General features: G+C 53.0%; 1 protein-coding gene across 2 annotated transcripts; it reads right to left on the bottom strand.

Annotated features, from left to right (window-relative positions):
- kdm3b (lysine (K)-specific demethylase 3B) lies at positions 1 to 27,517 on the bottom strand. 2 transcript variants are annotated; one of them, XM_061235805.1, is made up of 25 exons: positions 27,058 to 27,517; positions 25,353 to 25,502; positions 24,704 to 24,817; positions 23,471 to 23,576; positions 23,243 to 23,367; positions 21,469 to 21,537; positions 19,945 to 20,613; positions 17,865 to 19,131; positions 16,601 to 16,808; positions 15,662 to 15,876; positions 14,841 to 14,993; positions 14,478 to 14,582; positions 13,764 to 13,891; positions 12,612 to 12,873; positions 11,055 to 11,326; positions 9,978 to 10,244; positions 8,717 to 8,888; positions 7,932 to 8,022; positions 7,211 to 7,341; positions 6,502 to 6,621; positions 5,556 to 5,579; positions 3,291 to 3,430; positions 2,749 to 2,925; positions 1,683 to 1,817; positions 1 to 869 (listed from the first exon to the last, which is right to left on the bottom strand). In XM_061235805.1, exons 1-25 carry the CDS (start codon positions 27,220 to 27,222, stop codon positions 789 to 791), a joined length of 5,346 nt encoding a protein of 1,781 aa, XP_061091789.1. In that variant the 5' UTR covers positions 27,223 to 27,517; the 3' UTR covers positions 1 to 788. The 2 variants fall into 2 exon arrangements, with proteins under 2 accessions (XP_061091789.1, XP_061091788.1); XM_061235804.1 differs by having other exon boundaries at positions 27,010 to 27,517.

The following is a 27,517-nucleotide window of genomic DNA, read 5'->3' on the forward strand; positions in this document are numbered from 1 at the left end:
TTTTAAGCTAGAACAAAGTTTTTTCTTTATTTGCAAAATTTATTTTGAAGAAAAAAAAAAAAAAAAAATTATACAGACTGCTACGTTCAATATATGATGACACAGTAATGACCAGTAGTTTTTTTTGTGTGTTTTGTTTCTTACTGAATAAGTTTTAATGTAAAATGCTGTAATCCTTGGACCAAATTGGTGAGAAAAACAACAGTAGGACTATCACTGCCTTCAGTCGTCCACCCCTCCGCTGTGGGTGTAAAAACAAATGAAGAAGTCACCGTAATGGAAGAAAACCAAACCACGGAAAATAGAAAACTTTGGTCTGTTTAATCCCTTAACTGCTTCTAGTTCATTTCCACCAAGAAAGGGTGGTGGCATTGGGGAGGGTGGGGGGGGGGGGGGGGGGTTAAAATTCTGGTGCTCAAAAACAATCAAACAAAAGTGAAGTACTCTCTTCTATTGGGTGGGGGTTAAAAAAACAAAACAAGATGAGGAAAAAGTTTTAAAAGGACGGGAGGTCACGGTTTCAGAATCGATTGGAACTCAGAAGAAGGCACGTCGCCAGGTAACTCTCAGATCTAATGCCTTTCACACGGGGGGGGGGGGGGATTCAAAAAAACATTTTGTTGTCTTGAGCGATGAGTCACACTGAAGTGCTTCCTTCATCCTGACCAGGAGTTCAGCAGAGAAACGGCGAGCTGGTCGACCGTCTCCGAACGCGTAACGAAAACAGGCGGATCCCTCCGGACCCTCATCCCCACTCCCGCGCGGAAGCAGCAGGGGGCGATCACGAGCTAAGAGCGGGCCAGCTTGGGCTCGTGGGCCCGCAGAGTTCCCACCGCGTCCTTCACGGCGTGGTAGATGATGTTCTTCACCTGTGGGCCACAGAGCAGAGTGCATCAGCCTCAGAACCGCGCCATCGGCTAACACAACGTCGTTCCCTCGAGCCCCCGTCTCTCATTAACACCAGAAACCAGCTCAGACCTCAGACCTCACACACCAGCTCAGACCTGACCTCACACACCAGCTCAGACCTGACCTCACACACCAGCTCAGACCTCACACACCAGCTCAGACCTCACACACCAGCTCAGACCCCACACACCAGCTCAGACCTGACCTCACACACCAGCTCAGACCCCACACACCAGCTCAGACCCCACACACCAGCTCAGACCCCACACACCAGCTCAGACCTCACACACCAGCTCAGACGCCAGGTGAGTCAATTGTGCAATTACCCTTCTTTAACCCTTTGCAGACTAGGTGTTTTGGAATGTTTCTTCAAACTTCAAAAAGTCTAGAATTCAAAGTTGTAGAACACTGCTTTCAGTTACCAGTAGCGATAACTACATCAGCATTTGAATATTCAGCTAAGAAAATTATAATCACCAACAAGTGATCTCTTGTGGGTCTTTAATGCATTATTAATTAAAAAAAAATTCTAAATCAATGTCCCAGAACTAGAATTAGCAGCAGTGATTGTTACATCAGTATTAGAACGTTCAGTCAAGAACATTCTAATCTCATTCTAATTAATTCACACCTCAAAGCCTTCACTGATCAATTAAGAAACTTGTAGAAACAGAAGAGCCTGCTGCTCTCCAAGCCCAGGACATGTGATGTTTTGTAGTCTGTGTAAGAGTAGAGGACTCCCTTTCCCATCAGCCCCCTGGCGTCGGGCTGACCTGCAGCTTGTCCTCGTGGTTGGAGTGCGTGGTAGACAGGTGTCTGAACTCCTGCGTCAGTCTGAAACAGTGCTTCACGTGCTCGGGAGAGACAAAGTCCTCCGCTGCCTTGATGCAGCTGTACAGGTTATGGACCTGCGAGAGGAGAAACAGACCCACATTACAACTCATAATAACATTCAGACTCCTGGGATTTTTAATATTACTATTATTTTAGTTATCATAATTCGTAATTATTACGAGTAAACTGTAAACCCTTCACAGTATTTTCTTTTAGGACCTGGGTTCAAATAGTATTTGTTTTGGATTAAAATAATTTTCTGCATCTGAATAAGCTTCCCTGGTGTATTGGAACAAATTAAATGATGCCAACAGACATTGACACAGCGTATTGTGGCTACACTGGGGCTTGAACCACCAAACTTCCCAGCCAAGGACCGTAGCCACTAGGTTAGGGATGGGTGAGGTGGGCCCTAGCTTTCCGTGATATAAGCAGCAGTCTTGAAGAATTGTATTGTGGCATGAATCGTCATGGTGCATATGGCTAATTAGCTGAGCCAGGGTAACTGATGGCAGCAAAACCTGCACACACACTGGCCTCCAGGACTGGAGTTAAACCTGCAGACACTGCGGCCCTCCAGGACTGGAGTTAAACCTGCAGACACTGCGGCCCTCCAGGACTGGAGTTAAACCTGCAGACACTGCGGCCCTCCAGGACTGGAGTTAAACCTGCAGACACTGCGGCCCTCCAGGACTGGAGTTAAACCTGCAGACACTGCGGCCCTCCAGGACTGGAGTTAAACCTGCAGACACTGCGGCCCTCCAGGACTGGAGTTAAACCTGCAGACACTGCGGCCCTCCAGGACTGGAGTTAGACCTGCAGACACTGCTGCCCTCCAGGACTGGAGTTAAACCTGCAGACACTGCGGCCCTCCAGGACTGGAGTTAAACCTGCACACACACCTGCCCCCCAGGACTGGAGTTAAACCTGCACACACACCGGCCCCCCAGGACTGGAGTTGCCCCCTCCAGTGCGAGTCTAAACGCCCCCCCCCCCCGTGCCCACCTGGTGCGGGGCCCCCGCGGGGATGAAGACTGCGTCCCCCAGGAACTGCACGATGGCCCAGCCCTGCACCCCGTACTCGTCCTGCAGCCGGCGCCGCAGCGTCTGGTCCAGGTACCAGCTCTGGTCGTGGATCGGGTCGTGGTCCGGAGGGTTCTCCTGCCCCTGCTCCTCCCCCACCTGCCAGGGCCCACGGGGGAAGGGTCAGAGGGCGGAACGGAGGCGCTCGCCGTGAAGGACAGGTACGGCCTCAAACGCCTTCCGAGATCCGTAGCACGAATGCACATTGTATCCGCATGCATTTTAATGTCGCGTTTTATTGTCACACACGGCACACTTTCAACCTTATAACTTTCAACCGATCAGAATGACTACTATATGCTGTTGTTTTGAGCCCCGATTGAAAACCCTACTAAGCTTCTGAACTCTCAATTTTCCAAAGACAAAACCACTTGGAGAATCGGGCGGCGTCATATTGGGCCTGGGACTCGGGGGGGGGGGACCTTTGCCCTCTGACCCCTGGCCGCTGACCCCTGACCCCTGACCTTGCGCAGCAGCTCGCGGATCTTCTCGGCGTCCTTGGCGGCGTAGATGTGCCAGAGGGCACCGGGCTTCTCCTTCATCTCGTAGATCCTCCTCATCGTCACCTCGTCCACGTCGCCCTCCTCGATCGTCGTCATCACCTCTGCAGACGGCCGCGAGAGGAAGGCCACATTACATCACGCCCTTATCCAGAGCGACTTACAGTTGATTAGACTAAGCAGGAGGATCCTCCCCTGGAGCGATGAAGGGTTAAGGGCCTGACGTACATGGAAGTCTGGCCTCGGATCAAAAAACTGCTTTAAAGTACAGGATGAAACTTCATTTTAAACCGATTATATATTATATATAATACCAGGGTTTTGATATTAGCCATAGCCACAGAATGGGGGTTGACACTACCTACAGCCAAAGACCAGGGTTTGGCATTACCTACAGCCAAAGACCAGGGTTTGGCATTACCTACAGCCAAAGACCTGGGTTTGGCATTACCTAGAGCCAAAGACCAGGGTTTGGCATTACCTACAGCCAAAGACCAGGGTTTGGCATTACCTACAGCCAAAGACCTGGGTTTGGCATTACCTAGAGCCAAAGACCAGGGTTTGGCATTACCTACAGCCAAAGACCTGGGTTTGGCATTACCTACAGCCAAAGACCAGGGTTTGGCATTACCTACAGCCAAAGACCAGGGTTTGGCATTACCTAGAGCCAAAGACCAGGGTTTGGCATTACCTAGAGCCAAAGACCAGGGTTTGGCATTACCTTGAGCCAAAGACCAGGGTTTGGCATTACCTACAGCCAAAGACCTGGGTTTGGCATTACCTATAGCCAAAGACCAGGGTTTGGCATTATCTACAGCCAAAGACCAGGGTTTGGCATTACCTACAGCCAAAGACCAGGGTTTGGCATTACCTACAGCCAAAGACCAGGGTTTGGCATTACCTACAGCCAAAGACCAGGGTTTGGCATTACCTACAGCCAAAGACCAGGGTTTGGCATTACCTACAGCCAAAGACCAGGGTTTGGCATTACCTACAGCCAAAGACCAGGGTTTGGCATTACCTACAGCCAAAGACCAGGGTTTGGCATTACCTACAGCCAAAGACCTGGGTTTGGCATTACCTACAGCCAATGACCAGGGTTTGGCATTACCTACAGCCAAATACCAGCATGCTGTATCAATGACCCCAGAGACACACAGAGGTCTTTGATAAGGCCCTTACCCAGCATGCCCTGCACCTTTATCACACGGGCACTGTTACTGCCTCAAAGACAGAGGCGTGTAATGCCAGAGACTGTGCTCCTGTGCGCTGTACGCCACCCAAACAGCATCTGGCTTACTGCCTGCATCTGCTCTAACTGACCCCGGCAGCGTAAAACAATTCAGTACCATGTCTAGTCATTGCTTCTACTTTCTGGAACTACAAAAAGAATGTGGAAAGATTATGCATGACCCATTATCCTTTTTACACGCACGCACGCACTATTATTTTGAATGCCCAAACCTAATCTGTCACTTTGCTGCAAAATGTTAAATTTGGGAGGGTACACACACACACACACATATATACGAGTGAACGGATCCTTTCTCGACACAAAACCCAGCAACCCTTGTCATATTCAACGCAAATGGGGCTTTTTACAGAGACACGACGTCACCAAGACGCTTAACACGAAAAACAGGAAAATAGAAAAAACAGGAAATGTTAGAAAGGACTCAAAAACCAGCAAGAGGATAAAAAGAAAGGTCCCCAATGGGGAGAAAAAAAAAACTCTAACAATGGAGGAAAGGAGTTAAATATACTCTTGAGCCCCGACATGAGGAAGAAGCTAAAAAAAGTGTCCAAGTAACCATCAATCACCATCTGTGTATTTCTATTGGCTGTTACAACGGGAGAATTGTACGTCCTGTACCGTGGAATGTACACAGTGTCTCGTGCTCACTACCCAGGGTGCATTGCAGTTACTCTACACTGTTCAACCTTTGGGAGGAACTACTGGGGGGAACTGAGGAATTGGTCAATTTCATACATCAGTTGTTTTAGGATAATATTTTTTTTAAAGTAAACGGGCATACAACAGGAGCCTCCATTACCAGAGCAGAGAGGACATGCCACAACAGGGAAGACAGGAAACAGGAAATGGAATGTGACTGAGTGAGAGCCCAAGCCAATCCAAGGTCGGAGCCTGGACTGACCAATGGGAAGAGTAGAACAGCATAGGGGGGTGGAGTTACATGCGGGGGGGGCTATAAGGTATGAAACACTGACCTGTAAATCCATTGGGGACTGCGTCTGTGAAGGAGAAGTTCAGCAACAATCAACACAACAAACACCTTACTGCACAATCCAATATGGCCGCCGGTCTGGGGGCCAGTAAAGAGGAGACTCCCAGCTTGGGTGTGAGTGTGTGTGTGTGTGTCTGCGTGTGTGTGTGTGTGTGTGTGTGTGTGTGTGTGTCTGCGTGTGTGTGTGTGTCTGCGTGTGTGTGTGTGTCTGCGTGTGTGTGTGTGTCTGCGTGTGTGTGTGTGTCTGCGTGTGTCTGTGTGTGTGTGTGTCTGCGTGTGTGTGTGTGTGTGTGTGTGTATGAGAGAGAGAGAGAGAGTAGTTCCTAAACTTACAAAAACTGAATTGAAAAGTAACTTTTTTTTTGGGGGGGGGGGGGATTTTTTCTCAAATAAAAAATAAATAATGGTAAAAACTATTATGTAGGTCCAGCTATGAGGTGTTTCTGGAAACAAAATCCACCTACGAACGAGTAAATGCAGCACACACAGTAAAAGCAGCACACACAGTAGAAGCAGCACACACAGTGAAAGCAGCACACACAGTAAAAGCAGCACACACAGTAGAAGCAGCACACACAGTGAAAGCAGCACACACAGTGAAAGCAGCACACACAGTGAAAGCAGCACACACAGTAAATGCAGCACACAGTAAATGCAGCACACACAGTAAAAGCAGCACACACAGTAAAAGCAGCACACACAGTAGAAGCAGCACACACAGTAGAAGCAGCACACACAGTGAAAGCAGCACACACAGTAGAAGCAGCACACACAGTAGAAGCAGCACACACAGAAGAAGCAGCACACACAGTAAAAGCAGCACACACACTAAAAGCAGCACACACACTAAAAGCAGCACACACAGTAGAAGCAGCACACACACAACACGGCCACACGCAGGCGCTGGGGCAGGAGGAGGCTGTGCTCACCCGGGCCGAAGTCCCCCTCCCCCTCCGGGATGCCCACGTACACCATCACGTTCACCGCGTCCGACACGTCCAGGTGCAGGTTCGTGGTGCCCACCTTCCGGTCCTCCGAGGAGGTGAGACCTGGGGGGAGAAGGGTCGTCATTACATTCCATCACATTACCAGTCATTTAACAGACGCTCTTATCCAGAGCGACGTACAACGAAGTGCAGATCAAACCCAAGTACAAGTGCAAAGAGGACCTGTACTCCGCTGCTCACCTGTACCTCACCTGCATCTGTCTCACCTGTACCCGTCTCACCGGTACCTCACCTGGAGCGGTCACTGTGAGCTGTACGCATGCCAGCCTTTTTAAATATTATTTTATATAACTGCTTTATCACATTTTTACATGCACATTTTATAATTTAGTATTTTTCTTCCGTTTTGTCTTCCGTGTTAGTTTGTTGAATTTAAAATAATGTCCAGATCCTGACACGGCGACTGTAAAGGCCAGTTTATAGTCCAGAGCGTTGCTCGACTGAAATCACACAACGTTCACGAACGCTCCATTGTCGGCCGAAGCAGACCGTGGTCGTTGTCCTTTCAGCAGAAGGTATAAACGCACTCCCGTATGAACCAGCGGCCAGCATCACCCGCCACCTGTCATCGGTCACAGCAACGCCCCGTCGCTGGACTATAAAGAGACCGGCCACCAGGGGGCGCTCTCACCGTAGGCGTTGTACATCTTGGGCCCCAGGTCCGGCCGCACGAAGAAGTCTGGGAGCCGGGCGGCGAGGTTGAGCCGCCCGTCCCTCTTGGTGTACTCAGGGAGGGGCAGGTTCTCCATCAGGTCATCGAACCTGGAGCCAGTTTACAAACACACCCCCAGGGTCATCACCACAGTTACGCACAAAAGGACCAACTGACCATAGAGAGTGCCAATAAAAGGGTCTGTTCATTCAGATGGCATCGCATAGCTTTTTAAGGATGAGTTAAGTGCACTTGTCGGGATAACATTAGTTGCTAGCTTACCTGACTAAATAAACTAAAAATTTGCATAGTAAATTGAGCTAGCTCACTAGCTAGAATAGGAACACAAAATACATGGAATTAAAAATGTGTGTGTCTGTGAGTGTGAGTGTGTGTGTGTGTGTGTGTGTGTGAGTGATGTGTGTGTGTGTGTGTGTGTGTGTGTGTGTGAGAGAGGTGTGTGTTCGGTGTGCGGTGTGTGAGTGTGTGAGTGAGTGTGGTGTGCGTGTGCAGTGTGTGTGAGTGTGTGTGTGTGTGTGCGGTGCGGTGTGTGTGCGGTGTGTGTGTGTGTGTGCGGTGCGGTGTGTGTGCGGTGTGTGTGGTGTGTGTTCAGTGTGCGGTGTGTGAGTGTGTGAGTGAGTGTGGTGTGTGTGTGCAGTGTGTGTGAGTGTGTGTGTGTGTGAGTGTGTGTAAGTCTCACCGTGTGGGCATCATGTCTCTGAAGTCCTCTCCCGGAGGCCAGTCCTTCAGCTTCAGCACCATGGGCTGCCCGTCACTGCCCTGCAGCCGCTCTGACACAGAAAAATACAAATCCCATCATGCCTTTCACTACAATCACTGCAATGAATCATGGGAGACGCAGGGGGCTGATGGGAAAGGGAGTCCTCTGCTCTTACACAGACTACAAAACATCACATGTCCTGGGCTTGGAGAGCAGGAGCCACAGGAATCTCCACATAAAATGCAAAAGAGAGGAACATATTACTGTCACTCCCACCTATTCATAGGATGTGTTACTGTCACTCCCACTTATTCATAGGATGTGGACATGTATACACAAAGGCAAGTATGAATTTTAAAATGACGAAGGTGATGACTGCAAAGGCAATATTAATTTACATTTTTTTTTTTTTTTTAATATATTTTTTAGGCCTTTTTCAGCTTTATTGGACAGTATAGTATAGAGAGACAGGAAGAATGGGAGCGAGAGAGGGAAAGACAAGCGACAAATTGTCGGACGGCCGGATTCGAACCGCCGACGTCGCGGCTCGCAATGAGCATGTGGTCAGTGCTCTACAGGCTGCGCCACCGAGACACCACAATTTACATTTTTTGATATTAAACAGGAGCAGAACTCTTCTCTTGCCATTGGGAATAATTCATTTTGAAATTATAAACTAGGGCAGGGCAAGGCTTTTCTGTTATTCATTTTTTGTTAGGTTTAAGATATTTATTGGTTTCCTTTTCGCTGAACTCTGAACTCACTGGAGATGACCTGGAATCCATCCCAGAATTCCCCCACTTTGACGTCGGAGATGATGGCACAGTTGCGGCAGTTCACCAGGTCCACGTCCTGATCCCCGAACTCCAGGCTGAACGCCTCCGGCCTCCACAGGCCGCCGTTCAGCCTCTTATGGATCCCCGACACCAGCACAGGCTGGAGAAACACAGGCAGCACAGGCTACAGAGGCAGCCAGCACAGGCTACAGAGGCAGCACAGGCTGGAGAAACACAGGCAGCACAGGCTGGAGAAACACAGGCAACACAGGCTAGAGAGACACAGCCAGCACAGGCTACAGAGGCAGCACAGGCTGGAGAAACACAGGCAGCACAGGCTGGAGAAACACAGGCAGCACAGGCTGGAGAAACACAGGCAGCACAGGCTAGAGAGACACAGCCAGCACAGGCTACAGAGGCAGCACAGGCTGGAGAAACACAGGCAGCACAGGCTACAGAGGCAGCCAGCACAGGCTAGGGGAACACAGGCAGCACAGACTACAGAAACAGCCAGCACAGGCTAGGGGAACACAGGCAGAACAGGGTATAGAGACACAGACAACACAGGCTAGAGAGACACAGCCAGCACAGGCTAGGGGAACACAGGCAGAACAGGGTATAGAGACACAGACAACACAGGCTAGAGAGACACAGCCAGCACAGGCTAGGGGAACACAGGCAGAACAGGGTATAGAGACACAGACAACACAGGCTACAGGTGCATCGATGCCAACGCCTGCTCACTGGTGCAAACCTCATGCTAACTCTGCACATGCTAACCACAAGGCTAACGTCATGCAAACTCCTCATCTGTGCTAAGCCAGCACATTGGTGCTAACCTCATGCTAACCCTGTGTCAACTCCTCACACCCGTGCTAACCCCACTCACCGGCTCTAACCTCGTGTTTACTACTAATCTGTGCCAACTCCTCTCACCCGTGCTAATCCCATTCACTGGCGCTAACCTCGTGCTAACTCCTCTCACCCATGCCAATCCCACTCACTGGCGCTAACCTCATGCTAACTCCTCTCACCCATGCTAATCCCATTCACTGGCACTAACCTCGTGCTAACTTCTCTCACTCATGCTAACCCCACTCACTGGCGCTAACCTCGTGCTAACTTCTCTCACTCATGCTAACCCCACTCACTGGCGCTAACCTCGTGCTAACTTCTCTCACTCATGCTAACCCCACTCACTGGCGCTAACCTCGTGCTAACTCCTCTCACCCGTGCTAACCCCGCTCACCTGGCCCTGCTTCCAGCACTCGCGGAAGATCTTCCAGTTGTTGCCGTTGCTGGGGTCCTGCAGACAGAGCAGCCGGCCGTCACACAGCCAGGAGTGGGAGGTGTGGGGGTCCAGCACGCTCAGGCCAATCACCGCCTCCCGCCGACCCATAGGCCCCGCCTCCACACCGTCAGCCCCGCCCCGCCGAAACTCCGCCTTCTTCGTCTCCACCACGGACGCGATGATGTGATCCAGGAAGTTGGGCAGGCTGCCCTTCGACTTATCACCCTGGGAGACAGAGAGAAAGAGGGAGAGGAGTAGGAAGAGGGGAAGAGAAGGAAGAGAGAAGGAGAGGAGGAAGGGAGGGAGAGAGGGAGAGAGAGAGAGGGAGAGAGAAAGCAGGGATACATATTATGGCAGGAAAAAACAGTCAGACTAATAATGACACGGAGTGGATGCATACTGCAACATACTCCACACTACAGGCTATGTGCATGAGTCTGCATGCGTGTGTATAAGTGTGTACTTGGCTGATTGCTGATATTTTCATTAACAAGCTGGTGTACAGGTCTACCTAATAAAGTGTATAAGTGTGCATGTGTGTGCGTGTGTGAATAAGTGTGTGTGTGTGTGTGTATACGTGTCTGTGTGTGCGTGTGTGTATAAGTGAGCGTGTGTGTGTAAGTGTGTATACGTGTGTCTGTGTGTGTGCGTGTGTATAAGTGTGCGTATGTGCTGTGTGTAAGTGTGTGTCTATAAGTGTGTATAAATGTGTGTGCTGTGTGTATAAGTGTGTATCAGTGTGTATACGTGTGTCTGTGTGTGTGCGTGTCTGTCTGTGTATAAGTGTGTGTGTGTGTGTGTGTGTGTGTATAAGTGTGTGTCTGTGTGTGTGTGCTGTGTGTATAAGTGTGTATAAGTGCGTGTGTGTATAAGTGTGTGTGTGCTGTGTGTATAAGTGTGTATAAGTGTGTCTATGTGTCTGTGTGTGTGTGTGTGTGTATAAGTGTGTGTGGGTGTGTGTGTGTGTATAAGTGTGTGTATAAGTGTGTGTGTGTGCGTATAAGTGTGTGTATAAGTGTGTGTGGGTGTCCGTACCCCGGAGGACGTGGAGAACACGGAGGGGAAGGGCACGCCGGGGTCGGAGGAGCCCTGGGGCAGTTTGCCGGGGCCGGAGTTGAGCAGGTGGCGCAGGCTGGAGCCCTCGGCCTTGGGCTGGGCCCCCCCAGGGGCCCCGGCCCCCAGCAGCAGGCTGTTGAAGAGCTTGGGGCTGGAGAGGGAGGGCGACGGCCTGGACAAGGAGCCCAGGGAGTCCAGGCCGAAGGACGGCCGACTGTCCCGAGAAACCACGGAGCGCAGAGAGCCGGGGTCTGAGAGGGGGGGAGAGAGAGACCACCCAAATATGACCACCTCATATTCATACATATGAACATATTTATTCATATGTTATTGTTAAAGTTGCTATTATTGTTCGATATTGTAAAATGATCATTATTTTAATATTATTATTCATATGTATACTCATAATAAGTAAATTCATATTTCATGCCAATAAAGTCAACTGAATTTGAGAGGTTGTGAGAGGATGGAGGTTATGAGTGACAGCGAGCAACAAACTCACTCAGGCTGATAAACCACAACATTGAAATTAGTCATGAACATAATCTGTTTTAAAGTTTTTCCCCAAAGTGACCTGGTAAAACTATTAGAAATGAAACTATTAAAAAAGTATTTCAGTACATCGGGGATTTGTCCAAAATCTACATTAAGAAAAAGTTGGCTCCATAGTTTAGGAAGTGAATCTCGGCGTCCATGCAGACATTTCACAGTGCAAGCGCAGCACCGGAGCAGGGCTGTCTAACTCCAGTCCGACAGCCCTACTCCGGGCCTCCGGGTTTTACGGGTATCCGTTCAATAAGCAGCCCGTTCTGGATACGAGGCGTGTGGAGCCCAACAACCAAGTCAAATTCAGCCAAAACCCAGCAGCCAATGAGGCCCTCCAGAACTGACAGTGATGTCACAGAGTGAATATATATTAGTGTGGGATGTAGAACAGACTTCTACACCTGTGATGAACACTAGGGGGCGACATTGGCTCAGGCGATAAGAGCAGTCATTGGTCAGTTGGAGGGTTGCTGGTTCGATTCCCCTCTGGGCGTGTCCAAGTGTCCCTGAGCAAGACACCTAACCCCCAATTGCTCCAGACGAGCTGGTCGGTGCCTTGCATGGCAGCCAATCGCCGTCGGTGTTTGAGTGCGTGTATGAATGGGTGAATGAGACGGATCAATGGTACAGTGCGTGAATTGCACTTTGGCAGTTGTGATGGAAGCATGTTTCTGTTCCTGTAGCTGTCCGTAGTGTAGTGGTTAAGGTAAAAGCCTGGGACAGGCAAGGTTGGTGGCTAGGTTGGTGGTGCGAATCCCAGTGTAGCCACAATAAGATCCGCACAGCCGTTGGGCCCTTGAGCAAGGCCCTTAACCCTGCATTGCTCCAGGGGAGGATTGTCTCCTGCCTAGTCTAATCAACTGTATGTCGCTCTGGATAAGAGCGTCTGCCAAATGCCGTTAATGTAATGTAATGTAATGTACAGCGCTTTGGATAAAGGCGCTGTATAAATTCCAACCACTTACGTGTGACGCCCACCTGACCTCTTACCTTTCGTCTCCTCTTTGGCCTTCTGGGTCGCCAGGTCTGCCAGCCAATGGAGGGCGGAGGAGGAGGCGGAGTCTGTCCCGGAGGGGCGGGGCTCTTTAGCAGGGGGCGGGACGTTGCTCCCGGCGCCGTCGCCGATTGGCTCGACCGCGCCCTCCGCGGGCGGCTCCGCCTTCACCGCCGACGCCGCGGGAGGGGTCCCGACCTCCGCCTCTGTCCTGGGCGTGGCCGGGCCAGGGCCGCCCGCGCCGGAGTTCACGCCAGACTGGGGGGGGGGAAGACCAGAGCCCGCTACACACCCACACCCACGCACACGCTCACGCCCACACCCACGCCCCGCTCGCACACCGTGATCTGACTGCACATGCAGCGTCAAAAAAAAATACTACACTCAGCAGACTTGACAAAGTTCTTTAAAAAAATTTTTTTTTTTAAATATTATTTTAATCCGATTTTTTCCCTTTTTTCTCCCAATTTGGTAGCCAATTGGACCCCGTCTGATTCAATTAGAGCTAGTATTAGATACACCGCCCACGCCCCGTCCCTCGGCGGCCAACGGGAGAGCGACACGCCTTCTTCAAGCCGTCTCGCCTCCCAAGCTGTAACCGTGATTCCGAGGCGCCCGAGGTGCTCGTTTTGTGCGGCTATCTACTAACCCTGCCAAGTCCCTCCCTCTGGAGCAGCGAGCCAATTATTGCTGCTCCACGTGAGCCGGCCAAACTTGGCTTTTGGCAGGACCGAGAGACTTGACATAAACTTCTAATGATACTTCCAAGTATTCTTAAAGGTCCAATAGGTGAGAATTTTTAGTTAAAACATCGTTACAAGACCATTGTGAATCCCTGCCTATCATTGAAAAAGGCTCGCTGACATGTTGACTCACCCTCTGCCTGTGTGTTTATAGTCCTTAAATTCAGGTTTCCAAATGGGCAGGTGACGGCCCGACACTGTGCCAAAAATTAAAGCTCATTGGTTGAAAATTGGTTCCAATGGCGTTTCAACGTCAGCGCGTTCACAGAAGGGACGGGACAAACAGTGTTGTGGTTTGAGGGTGTTTGTGGCTGGTAATAGCTCTCGTTAGAAGTCTGAAATGACCGATTGTGCCGTTAAAACGTTATACGAGAGCCTCCGTCTCGATACAGACGATCACCATACCTGCGAGAGGCCGTTGGGGGCGCTGGGCCGCACCAGGGGCTTGGTGTGTCGGCTGGTGCAGGGGCAGTTAGCCTTAATGCCCCATTTGCCCCGGGCAGCATGGACCATGTCCCCGATGTTGTAGAGAGCTGAGGGGGGGGGGGGGGGGGGGGGGAGGTTTCATGAGATGAGCAGCACCAGAGGGAAGGATAACACAGCTTTAGGTGTTGGGGTGTGAGATTGCAGGTGTGAGATTACAGGTGTGAGACAGCGTTAGCACTTCACCAACATTAGGTGCCAAGTGGGGTTTCCATCCAACGATTTCTTTTCAGAATTAGAATTTGCAGAAAAGAAAAGTGACCCGTTTTGGGGGGCGACCCGTGTTGGGGGGGTGACCCACATTGGGGGGGGTAATGCGTGTTCGGGGGGGTGATCCACATTGGGGGGGTAATGCGTGTTCGGGGGGGTGACTCACATTGGGGGGGTAATGCGTGTTGGGGGGGTGACCCACATTGGGGGGGTAATGCGTGTTGGGGGGGTGACCCACATTGGGGGGGTAATGCGTGTTGGGGGGGTGACCCACATTGGGGGGGGGTAATGTGTGTTGGGGGGGTGACCCACATTGGGGGGGTAATGTGTGTTGGGGGGTGACCCGTGTTGGGGTGTGATACCCATGTTGGGATGTGATACCCATGTTGAGGAGTGACCCGTGTCGGGGCGCGGGGGTAAGCGGACCTGTGCCGGGGATGATCTGGGTGGGCATGAGGTTCTGGGGCTCGTGCGGCTGCCCCTTCGCACACTTCAGCCAGGAGAACACCTCCTCATCTGGGCCTTCCTCCTCTGAGAGAGAAGCAGAGATTACACACTCTCTTTCACTCTCACACACACTCACACACACTCACACACACTCACACACACTCACACACACACACTCACACTCACACACACTCACACACACTCACACACACTCACACACACTCACACACACTCACACACACTCACACACACTCACACACACTCACACTCACACTCACACACACTCACACACACTCACACACACTCACACACACTCACACACTCACACACTCACACACTCACCCTCCTGGGGACGGCTCTTGCGCAGTCTGTAGCAGTCCAGACAGACGCCGAAGCCGCACTTGCGGCAGACCCAGTGGATGTTGAAGAGCGTGGTCTCGCACACGTCACACATCTCCCGGACGCCTCGCACCGCACGCTTCCACGCCACCTTCTCTGCTCGGCAACACGGAACCACACGCGTCAATCAATCACTCAATCAATCAATCGCCCAAAACAAGGAGGACTCCAACTGCCCCCCCCCCCCCCCCCCACGCCACCCAATACCCCCGAGGAATAACACGTCATTGAAACGCCCGAAACAGAAAGGAGACCAACCACCCCATTCCACCCCCAATACCCCCAATGTCAATCAATCACTGCAAATTTGACTTGGTCAAATATGTAATTATTTTCTATTCAAATCATTTTTCTGTGCTCGATTAATCTTGCCTGATGCAATTGAGCCAAAGAAGAGGACCAGAAGGTGGGGTTTGTACTTTTCAGTAAAGCCTAGAAAAGTATTTGAATCCTGACAGCCGATAGCCAAGTGGCTGAGGTGCTTGCCTGGAACCCCGGAAGGTCGGTGGTTCAAGCCCCAGTGTAGCCACAGCTGTTGGGCCCTTGAGCAAGGCCCTTAACCTCACATTGCTCCAGGGGGAGATTGGCCCATTTAGTAAGTTGCCTAGGATCATAGCATCAGCTAAACAACTAATTTAATGAAGAGAAAGTAATTCCGTATTTGACCCAAAGTGGCCTAAACAGGGAGGAGACCCCCGCCCATCGAGTCCAGAGAGGTGAAGTGAACTTGGCGGGTTTTGCGCGTGTTTCTCGCGCGTACGTACGGTGGGGCTCCACCATCATCATGGCCTCCTTCTCGGACATGACGAGCTGGCAGAACTGGTCGCCCACGTTGGCCAGGATGTACTTGGAGGTGTCGAGGTCCAGGCCCTCGTGGGCGGCAGGGGAGGGGAGCCACAGCCCCATGGCGAGCGGGTCGCTCTGCTGGGGGTTCAGGAAGCCCTCCACACGAAGGATGCCCTTCCGCGTGAACGCCAACCTGGAGGGGGGGGCGGGGTACGTCAGAGCCCCAAAACTCACACGCCAAAACTGCACACCCCAAAACTCAACCCTAACACCCCACAACTCACACGCCAAAACACACACCCCCAAAACTGCACACCCCAAAACTCAACCCTAACACCCCACACAACTCACACGCCAAAACTCACACCCCCAAAACTGCACACCCCAAAACTCAACCCTAACACCCCACACAACACACACGCCAAAGCTCATACCCCCAAAACTGCACACCCCAAAACTCAACTCTAACACCCCACACAACTCACACGCCAAAACTCATACCCCCAAAACTGCACACCCCAAAACTCAACCCTAACACCCCACAACTCACACCCCAAAACTACACACCCCAAAACTGCATATTCCCAAACTCCCACCCCAAAACTACACAGTAGAAACATTCAGATCTCACATCGCTGGCTGTACCACATCACAGCGGCAGGCACTCTTAACTACTGCAGAGATCAAGGGATCAAAGCATAGCTCAACGACCTATCAACTGCCCTAACAAGCGTTAAACCAGGCCACACACGGTCACACAAACACACACAGACGGACACACACAAGGACGGACGGACGGACGGACACGGACACACACACACACACACGGACACACACACGGACACACTGTCGCACGCACGCACGCACGCACGCACGCACGCACGCACGCACGCACGCACGCACGCACGCACGCACACCTGCGGAAGTGGAAGAAGCGGCAGGCCACGTTGGGGTCGTCCTCGTCCTCGTCCTGCTCGCGGACCTTGCGGTAGCGCTCCAGGCGGCACTCGCGGCACTTGTGCAGGTGGGGCGCCACGTTGATGCAGGACCCGTCCTGCAGGAAGGACTCCCCCGACTGCTTCAGCCGCCGGACCTTCGCCTGGTCCTTCAGCACCGACTGCCCCACTGCGGGCACACAGGACCCCAGAAACAACAGCAGGGTTAGCGCTTAAAGATCAACACCGGCTGCCCGCCCCACTGCGGGCACACAGGACCCCGGAACAACAGCAGGGTTTAGCGCTTAAAGATCAACACCGGCTGCCCGCCCCACTGCGGGCACACAGGACCCCGGAACAACAGCAGGGTTAGCGCTTATAGATCAACACCGGCTGCCCCACTGGACCCCAAAACAACAGCAGGGTTAGCGCTTAAAGATCAACACCGGCTGCCCCACTGCGGTCACACAGGACCCCGAAACAACAGCAGGGTTAGCGTTCTAACATTAACACCGACTGCACCCCCTTCAGGCACAGACGGACCCAAAAAACAGCAGGGAAGCGATTGGCTGCCAAGCAAGGCACCAACCAGCTCAGCAGGAGCAATTGGAGGTTAGGTGTCTTGCTCAGGGACACTCTCAACACAACCAGCGCAGGGGATCAAGCTGGCAGCCTTCCAACCGCCAGACGACCACTCTTACCTCCTGAGCGAAACCCAACTACATCTGCACACACTGACCCACTGCAGTCTAAGGGGGACCCCAACAAAAATCATGGTGAGCATCAGCACCAACCAGAGGACCAATCAAGCTTCAAGGGAAAGAGCTACTCTATGCCGTCAATGACACGCTGACCCAATCCCACCCAACTGCTGCATTCTGTCATGAAGAGGAGTAAACTTTAGATTGGTTCAAGTCAAGCAAGTTAGTGATCATCGCCTAATTTCACCTCCACTTGTTCCTTCGTACCTCAGTCTCTCAGCTGTGTCATGTCAGCTGTGAATCGCACCCACAGGACAGTAAAAATGTTGTTTCTACAAAAAGTTGCACGAACACACACACTACATTGAAATGTACTTAATGAAAGGGTAGGAGAAAGTGACATAATAAAATCGACCACTGTACCCGAACGCAGCGCCCAGCCCACAGTGCCCAGCCCACAGTGCCCAGCCCACAGTGCCCAGCCCACAGTGCCCAGCCCACAGTGCCCAGGGTGCTCTGGGCTCCGCCGGTCGTGGGACGCTCACCTTTGAAGGGCTTGCTGCGCGGGCGGCTCTTGCCCACGCCCTTGCCCTTGCCCTTGTCCTGGGCGGCCGAGCGGGAGGGGATGGGGTCCAGCGGGTCCTCCGCCTCGCTCAGATCCGACAGGTCGCTGTTGTTGGAGCTGGAGTCCGAGTCGCGCTTCGCCGAGACGCCCCTCTCGTCCAGCGAGAACTTCTGAGGGGCGTCGCCCCCGCCGCCGAACACGGAGAAGCCGGACGGGGCCTGCAGCTCGAGCGCGCCGCCCTCCGGCGTGCCCCCGGGGCCCATGCTGGGGCCCAGCCCGTCGGCGCTCTGCGGGGCGACCTGCAGGGTGTCCTGGGGGAGCAGGGAAACGGGCGGGGCGGAGGAGGACGCGGCGGAGCCCGAGGACATGGCGCCGAAGGAGGAAGACAGGAGGCCCCGCGGCTGCTCCGACATGGTGAACAGGTTGGGCTGGCTCTCCGCCGCGGCGCCCAGCCCTTCCGCCTCCGCCGGTCCCGAAACGCTGGACCCAGCGGCGGAGGGGGCGGAAGAGGTGGAGGATGGGGTCTGGGGGGAGAGCAGGCCGCTGAAGGGACTGTGGGAAAGCTTTTCGGGAAAGGCCAGGAAAGGGTTGGTGGGCTCCTCGCGTTTTGGGGTCTGCAGGAAAAGGTTCTCGTGCGCCTCCGAGCCCTTGGTCTTGCCCAGGAGGCCCAAACCGCCGCCGAGACCGGCGGCACCGCCCGTCCCCATCCCCCCCATCCCCAGGCCAGACGCCCTCAGACCTCCAGAGCCGCCGACACCGCCAGGGAAACCCGTCGAGAGTTTGGGCATGGCGTCCACCCCGAAGGTCTTACCCAGCACCGTCCCGTTCCCGGACAGCTGGGTCTCAGACGCTCGGACGCTGGGGTCCTTAGGAAGGCCGTGAGCGGGGCTAAACAGCCCTGTGGACGCGGGCGTGAGGACACTCTTCTTGAGACTCTCGGAGGACGAGGTGGCGGGTTTGAACAGGCTGGGCGGCTCCTTGCCCAGGCTTTCCGAAACCGCCGTGAAGTAGTTGGTGCCCTTGGCGGTACCGCCCGACTGGCCCGGGCTGGGCTTCTGGTTCATGCACTGGAAAAACAGGTTCTGCGAGGACTCCGCGTCCCGTGCCGGCTCCTCCTTTCCGCCGAAGAGGAACCCGAACGGTCGAGCGTCCGGCCCCGCCGTCCCGTTGGTCTGCGTGGGCGTCTGGGCTCGCCCCTCCCCGAACACCGGCTGGGACATCCGGAATCCCGCCGCGGACTTAGAGCTCTGCAACACAACGAGAGGACCGGACAGGGTCAAACAAGAAATAAAACATCCACAATTTACACCGCACCAGAGTCGTCAGGGATAGTCGCTTCAAGGTCACGTCTGATCGGCTTATTCTTAAGTCCTCGCTTCCTTTCCTCGGGTCCTTTCTTCGCTCCAAGCTCCGCCCATCGGCGGATGCAAGGAAAGGAAGTCACAAAGGATGGAGGAATCAAGGAATAATTTACTAGACAAATGGAACGTCCTGGGCTGGTGCAAGCATCTTTTTGTGCATCTTTTTGTGCAAGCATCAGCCATGTCAATTACAGACGTGGCAGACGGAGAGAGGTGGACCTTGGATCAATTTCTGAGTCAGTCAAGAACCGAGGAGACAAGGACAGATCGAACAAGCGATTGAGCCCCAAGTATTCTAGTTATGACCAATACCCATTTCTTCCAGGGCTGGATCAGAACTTACAGGATAAAAAAATTTCACTGAATTGAATACAGGAGGCTTGTTTGTTTTCCCCCAGTTTCCAGTATAACTATAACTGCTTATACTGACAGGACAGGGTCGGAAAATTCTGCTCGATTCCAGGGATCATCGAATCACGGCCCTCAAGGGCTGAGAACTGCTAGTTTTCCCGCCCCCTCCCATTACACCTGGGAGTCAAGGTGCGAGAACAGTCTGGCCAATGGGTAGCAGTAATTGTACAGTTATTTACCCGGGAGAAAGAGAAAACCAGGGCCAGGATTTGGGGACCAGATTTGATGATCCCTCCACTAGTCTCATTTCTCCGGAGCCGATTTTGGAAGACCCCCCCCCAGGCTCACCTCGGTCGCGGCTCCTCCCCAGCTGGGGGGGCTCTGGCTGAAGCTGAGCGGGGCGGCGGGGGCCAGGCAGGGGGCCCCTCCCTCGGAGAGGTGCGAGGCTGAGGCGGGGGGTCCCGGGGAGACCAGCGAGGCGGCGGCGTTTGGGAACGGGGTCAGGCGCCCCTCCTTCTCCCTCTCGGGCACGGAGGCCGAGGAGGCGGGGGCGGGTTTGGGGGACCCCCCCTGGACGAGGCTGGGCATCTGCCCCAGGGAGGGGAAGGAGGTGTTGGAGAAGGGGGAGGGGGCAGGTTTCAGGGTGGGCAGCGCGGGGGTGGCGGCGTCCCCTTGGGCGGGGCGGCCGTTCTCCGTGGCGAAAGAGGCGAATCGCAGGCCGGCCTGTGCCTGCGGGAGGCCGGGATTGGGCGAGCCCTGCCCCTGGCCCGCCTCCAGGGCGGGGCTACTGTTGTTGGCCAGCCGGGCCCCGCCCGCCCAGCTGCTCAGCCCCTCCTCCATGGCCTCGCTGCCCGCGCCCCCGTTCTGGCCCTCGGCCGCGCCCTCGCCCGCCCCCTTGAAGCGCTTCAGCACGGCGTCGCCCCCTTCACTGTCCGAGGCATTCCGCCGCCGCCGGCCCGCGTCCCCCTTCCCGCCATCGCTCTCCTTCCTGTGCCAGCCGCCAACGCCCGCCCGGGTCTGAGGGAGAGAGGAGGGGAGAGAGAGAGAGGGGGGGGGAGAGAGGGGGAGAGAGGGGGGGAAGAGAGAGAGGGGAGCGAGGGGGGGAGAGAGAGGGGGGGAGAGAGGGAGGGGGAGGGGGAGAGGGAGGGGGGGAGAGAGGGAGGGAGGGGGAGAGAGTGGGGGAGGGAGAGAGAGAGGGGGAGAGAGGGAGGGGGGGAGAGAGAGGGAGAGAGGGAGGGGGAGAGAGGGGGGAAGAGAGAGGGGGAGGGGGAGAGGGAGAGGGGGAGAGGGGGAGAGGGAGGGAGAGAGGGAGAGAGGGGAGGGGGGAAAGGGAGAGAGGGGAGGGGGGAAAGGGAGAGAGAGGTGGGAGAGAGAGGGGGAGAGGGAGGGGGGAGAGGGGGAGGGAGGAGACAGATAGGGGGAGAGGGAGGAGACAGATAGGGGGAGAGGGAGGAGACAGATAGGGGGAGAGGGAGGAGACAGATAGGGGGAGAGGGAGGAGACAGATAGGGGGAGAGAGATAGAGGGGGAGAGAGAGAGAGAGAGAGAGAGAGATAGTGTGTATCAGAGAGACAAAGCGAGAGAAGTGTATGCGAGGAAAAAATGGAGAGAAGTACAAACCAAATGGTATGGAAGGAAAGAGAAAAGAATAAAGATGAACAAAATGAGAGATCAAGAGACAGAGAGAAGGGATCAGTGAGAGAGAGGGAGAGAGAGAGGGGGGATCAGTGAGAGAGAGGGAGTGAGCAGGAACAGAAAGATGTGAGAAAAGGAAGAACAGAGGAACAGATAAACATAAAGGCTCAGAAATTCTGCACACATCTGGCGGAGCTCCGTATTGAAGCACAGCCACACGACGAAGAGCAGGCTTACCTCGTCTGAGACGCCCTCCGCCAGCGTCACGTGAATCACGCGGGGGTCCACCACCTGCGTCGCCTTGCCCTGCAAGCGCGGGACACCGTCAGCTACACCCCTGCACACGTGCACCGCTAACCGCTACCCCACTACCTGCTAACCGCTAACCGCTATCCCACTACCTGCTGACCGCTAACTGCTAACCACTATCGGTTATCTGTTATCTGCTAACTGCTAACTGCTAACTGCTAACCGATATCCCGCTAACTGCCATCTGCTAACCACTAGCTGCTGACTGCTAACTGCTATCCGCTATCCAGAACCACAGACTGCCATTGGGTAACCGGAAACGTTACGTTACGTTACGTTACGTTATTGGCATTTGGCAGACGCTCTTATCCAGAGTGACGTACAGTTGATTAGACTACGCAGGAGACAATCCTCCCCTGGAGCAACGCAGGGTTAAGGGCCTGGCTCAAGGGCCCAACGGCTGTGCGGATCTTATTGTGGCTACACCGGGATTAGAACCACCGACCTTGTGTGTCCCAGTCATTTGCCTTAACCACTACGCTACAGGCCGCCCTACAAACAGCTAACATCCAGCCCGCAGTCAGCCAGGAACAACGGGAACAACAGGATTCAACTCCTGTTCCCTTTCAACGAATAGCCAATTAAAACCAAGGTGTGCGTGTGGACGATGGAGTCAATCAGGGACTTCAATAAATCACAGGTGCTGAAATGCACTGCAAGCCAGCAGACGCTGCAGCCCTCCAGGACTGGATTCTGATGCCCCATTGCCTGAGAGGATCATCAGAAATTATGACAGAAGCAGTACCCTAATGACACTTTACATCCAGCGAAAGAAAACTTTCACACAATAGGCGTGTTAAAGAGTAAGGTCAGTGTGTGAGTGACATCAGAATCTCACACACACACAGACACAGACACAGACACAGACACAGACACAGACACAGACACAGACACAGACACAGACACAGACACAGACACAGACACAGACACAGACATAGACACAGACACAGACACAGACACAGACATAGACATAGACACAGACACAGACACAGACAGACACACATTTAGGACCACCAGAAATGTGTCAGAACAGGCAGATCAGCACTCGGATGAAACGCAGCGCTCGAGTCGCGCTATGTGCAGAAGCTTCCGGAAGCGTTGCACTGTGCCAGAGCCACAGAGTCGGTCCAGCAGGCAGACAGCTGCCGTTCCGCGCACCGGGCCGTTCGTCACCGAGGGGTGAATCACGACAAACTGAAGTGCCTTGGAAAGACGCTTACAACGCTCAACTGACGACAGGAGAACGTTAGTGTCATCGATGTGAACTGCGCCGATCTGGCAATTACACCGAGTCATCGGTTATCACCCAGGACCGGCCTGTTCTTCAACTGGAGGATTTGGGGTTCGGTTTTTTTTGACGGTTCAGCATGTTTGGGTGGGTGGATGTTTGGTCATGGGTTGGGTGGGATGGGAGTTTGGTTGTGGGGGTTTGGTTATGGGTTGGATGGGGTGGGAGTTTGGATGTGTGGGGGTTTGGTTATGGGTTGGGTCAGAGTTTGGTTGTGTGTGGGTTATGGGAGTTTTGGAGGTTTTGAGAGGGGGGTTATGGGGGTGAGAGGAGGGTTATGGGGGTACAGGGGGTTATGGGGGTGAAAGGAGGGTTTTGGGGGTACAGGAGGTTATGGGGTACAAGGGGTTATGGGGGTGAGAGGGAGGTAATGGGGGTACAGGGGGTTATGGGGGTGAGAGGCGGGGTACTCACCTGGTCCAGGGTGATCTCCATGATGTGGGTGCCCAGGCTATGCTGGGAGACCAGGCCCAGGGCCCAGGGGTCGTCATACTCGGGCTGGTACACGCGAACCCGTCGGCCCTGGATCGGGAACGAGCCTGGGGGGGGGAGCGGGCAGACGGACAGGGGGTGGGGGGTTAGGGAGTTCACACGCGAGGCAGAATCCCCCAGAACTGCGCAGATCTGCGCAGACGCACTCACCCTTCCTCAGGATCTCCTGCAGCTCGAAGTCACCGCGCCACACGCTGACCTCAGACTGCAGAGCGGGCTGCTCCTGCAGCAGGGCGTGCCGCAGGTCCTGCTCCATCTGGGGCGAGAACGCAGGGACCCGCTTTACACAACTCACACAAGCTGCACACGAAACGTACAAATAATAATAATATATAATTTATCACTGTCCCCAACATAGCACTGCACCTGTCAATCACAGTCCGCAATATAGCACAGGGCCTGCCAATCACCACACGACCTGTCAACCACTGCGCCCATACGTACCACAGAACACCAATACGCACACTTACACACCCACATGCATGCATCCATACCCAAATACCAGTGCAGGAAAAACAACAAACCTACACCTGAGGTGAACCCTCTGAACCCTTGATACAATAATACAAAACACATACACCAGAGACACTGAAATCCAGCTCTTGAGGACAGCAGCACTGCTGGTTTTCATTCTTCCCCTCTAACCAGTACTGGTTTAAACCTGATGCACCAGGTGAGCTAAATCTCAGTCTCGTCAGTTGCATTATTCAATCAATTAACTCCTGTGCAGTAAGAAACGTGCTTCAACAGCAATCAACAGATCAACAGCACAACAAACGTAGTTGTCCCCTAAACCGTATACACGTACCCACACCCTCAGTGCTGTATAGCACAACACACAATTTAACAGTCTCATACTACATCACCACCATGGACTGTGGATCAGTATATCACCACATGCATATGCCAACACACCAACTCACAAGTACATATTCAGGGTCTTACCCTCACATTTTAAAAGACATGTACTCACAGAACAACACCAACAGGCAGTCTCAAACTGAACTTCTACACACAAACACACACGCCATGTCTCCTACCACATGGTACCACAAACACATGCGTGCAGGGATTATAATACGTCATAAACAAAAATGCAAAGTCTCGTAATACACCATCACACACCCCACACATTCAGTGAACCGGCTCAAGATGATCTCAAAACACCCACGTATGTAAATACGCTCACACATGCACGCAAACGCGCACACACACATGCAAATGCACATGCATATGCACAGAGACAAACACAGCTTTCCACCTGGTGAGGTCATAACCCCCACACTCTCTCACACACTCACACACTCACACACTCACACACTCACACACTCACACACTCACACACTCACACACTCACACACTCACACACTCACACACACTCACCTCGAATGGCTGCAGTGAGTTCCCATCTGGGACGAAGTTCAGGATCTTGCTGCCAAAAAACTCCACAGGAACCAGGGATCCCAAACCCAGGCGATCCACCAGCGGGCGAAAGGCCTAGGAGAGGAAACACACATCAGCCAAGCGGCCCTTGCAAGCTCCACATGGCCATCTTTACATGGGCACAACAGGAGACTGGGGCAGCCTGTAGCCTAGTGGCTAAGGTACATGACTGGGGCAGGCTGTAGCCTAGTGGCTAAGATACATGATTGGGACCCAGAAGGTTGGAGGTTCCAGTCCCAGTGTAGCCACGATAAGACCCACAGCTGCTGAACCCTTGAGCAAGGCCCTTAACCCCACATTGCACCAGGGGGGATTGTCCCCCTGCTTAGTCTAAACAACCGTAAGCTGCTTTGTACAAACGTGTCAGCTGAATAAAAACTAACTAACTAATACGAAAGCCTGTTGGGATAAAGTCATTACAGGACCGGCCGGCTCGCAAAATGTCTGCCAGCCGAACTTTACTCGGACACTTGGGAGTGCACAGGCTCAGAGAATCACCGAGGTGGGATTGGTCGAAGTGTGACTCCAGAACGATGAAATGGCCAATATCAGAGCCCCTGTTCTTCCCAAAAGCTCACGGGGTACTGACCAGCGCAGGACAGACTGCTGCGGAGAGGTTGGGGTCGTTGCGGGCGGCCCAGACGATGGAGCTCTCCACCAGCACGGTCACCACCTCCTCCCCGTAGACCTGCACCCAGGACCGGTTTCGCCAGGGACAGTCCTCAAACTCCACAAACACCTGGGTGGAGACAGGGTCACGCATGCAAGGTGAAACACAAAAACTGCCCTCCAGAAAAAGGAGGAGGAGTAGGAGGAGGAGGAGGAGAAGAAGAAGAAGGGAGGGTGAGAGAGAGAGAGAGAGAGAGAGAGAGAGAGAGAGAGAGAGAGAGAGAGAGAGAGAGAGAGAGGAAACGGAGAGGAAATTGGACAGACAGGAAGGACCGTATGGGTCTGAAGATTCTACAGAGAAGATGCAGAAGTCCAGCCAGCAGACAGAACAGAAGAGTCCTGGACACTCGGACAGAACACTACAAACAGCCAATGTAAGACACCACCACCCCACCCCACCCACCACCCCAAAACAGACAGGAGCTGAGGCTGAATCGGGATTAGATCTGGCGCACTGCCAACTCCACAGAATCTTCCTGGAAAGGATTAATCGGCTTGCCATCGGCGGTGCGGAGTGGAAGTTACTGTCCGAAATTCACAACCTAGTCCGCCTGCTCTCCGCCGTTACGAACACGAGCGCCGATTTCAGGACTAGACCAGCAGGCAGTTCTGTACACACAAGCGATGCAACTCCACGTACACACGCGTTTACACTAGGACAGGTTTTCTGCAAAAAGCGAAACTCCATCCGTCTTCACGGTCACTGTAGGTCCGTATGGATGAGCAAAGAAAACTCGTTCCTCATGGTACACGCAAACAAACAAACAAAAAACTGAGACCCCACTGCATTCAAAACAAATCCAATAAATGGCACAGACGTACAACACACAAATGTTTTTCTTTTACATATTTTATGGCACTGGTTGCCATTCAGAGAGGATACATAATTCAGATCCATGCAAACTATTATAAAATATTATAAATGAATACGGAGTTTAGGAATCGTGGATTATTCGCAAAATGCATTTACGAAAAGATGACGATTTTTTAACATTATTAACTAGTTTTTGTAAATTTTGCCTTTACATATACGTTTTTATTTAATAAATATTTCACTCCGAAGATATTTTTTTCTGTGGTTTTGCATTTTTCAAGTAAGTAGTTTTCTGGTTATCAAAACAGTACCAGTATTAAACGGCGGTGTTTATGATTAGCCAGTCTCTTAGCTGGTCAGCTAACACAAGACCAACTGACCTGACGTGATCAAGATCGTATTCAAACCAAAGTAGACCATATAACCGAGTTAGCTCCGATGCAAAATGTCACGAAATGCAATACTTTCGTTTCTTTCCGTTTGTCTGTCAAAACTATAGCGGATGAGTTGTGCGATTTTCTTATTTTTCGCGAGGAATATCTTGGGCCCGAAGCCACGGTCTGTAGTAGCTACAAAAAAGCAGATTCGCAACACAAAGACGGTACGGTTTTACAGCGCAGCGACCCCGTCGCATATTATTATAATGCAATTATCCGAGGCTACTGTATATTATTTTTGAACTTTCGATTTCGCGTCGGTTATGCATGAAACGACGACTATTGTTATGATCTGCATATCCATGCATCCATGCGTAAACACTGACCGTCAGCCCCGCTTCTGTTGCTGTTGTTGTTCCCTCTTCGCCGCTCACCTCTACCCCTGGACTGGCCAAACCAATCACGCTGACCGCCCGGACTGTACCCCGGACCCAGTTGCGCGTCCAGACGGCCTGCTCCTGTTCGGATCCTGCAGCTGAGCCTCCGTCACGAAAGAGAAGGAGCAGCCTCTTCCCAACCAGACCCAGAGAGTCCCCCATAATTACCCACCCCGAAGACCAACTTCCTGACTGGGAACTCCAATGCACTCAACAAGGGCCGTAGCTGCTAACAAAACAAGCCTCCGCAAACCCAACTGCGCCGTGCGTTTGCCGGAGTCCCCTCTCGGTGAGGTGCCGTGGGGACACTTAACCTGATCACCTCACAAATCGCGGCTTTGTAGTGTTATTGTTCACAATGTAACAACCCCGCTCTGTCCGCCATTTACTCGCACAACAATCAAGCTTGTACTGCGGAGTTCAAATCCTCGGCGTGTATGTAAACCCAAAAACAGCG

The sequence above is a fragment of the Conger conger genome, chromosome 3, assembly GCF_963514075.1.
Source record: "Conger conger chromosome 3, fConCon1.1, whole genome shotgun sequence".
Classification (NCBI taxonomy): Eukaryota; Metazoa; Chordata; class Actinopteri; order Anguilliformes; family Congridae; genus Conger; species Conger conger.

Bases quoted from the DNA above. Each gene is read 5' to 3' on its own strand.
- kdm3b (XM_061235804.1), bottom strand. From the start codon at position 27,222: ATGGGGGACTCTCTGGGTCTGGTTGGGAAGAGGCTGCTCCTTCTCTTT. The intron at 24,818-25,352 runs GTCAGTACCCCG...TTCCTCTCCTAG, and splicing joins CAGCAGTCTGTCCTGCGCTG to GCCTTTCGCCCGCTGGTGGA. The intron at 20,614-21,468 runs GTAAGCCTGCTC...TCTCTCCCTCAG, and splicing joins CGGAGGGCGTCTCAGACGAG to ACCCGGGCGGGCGTTGGCGG.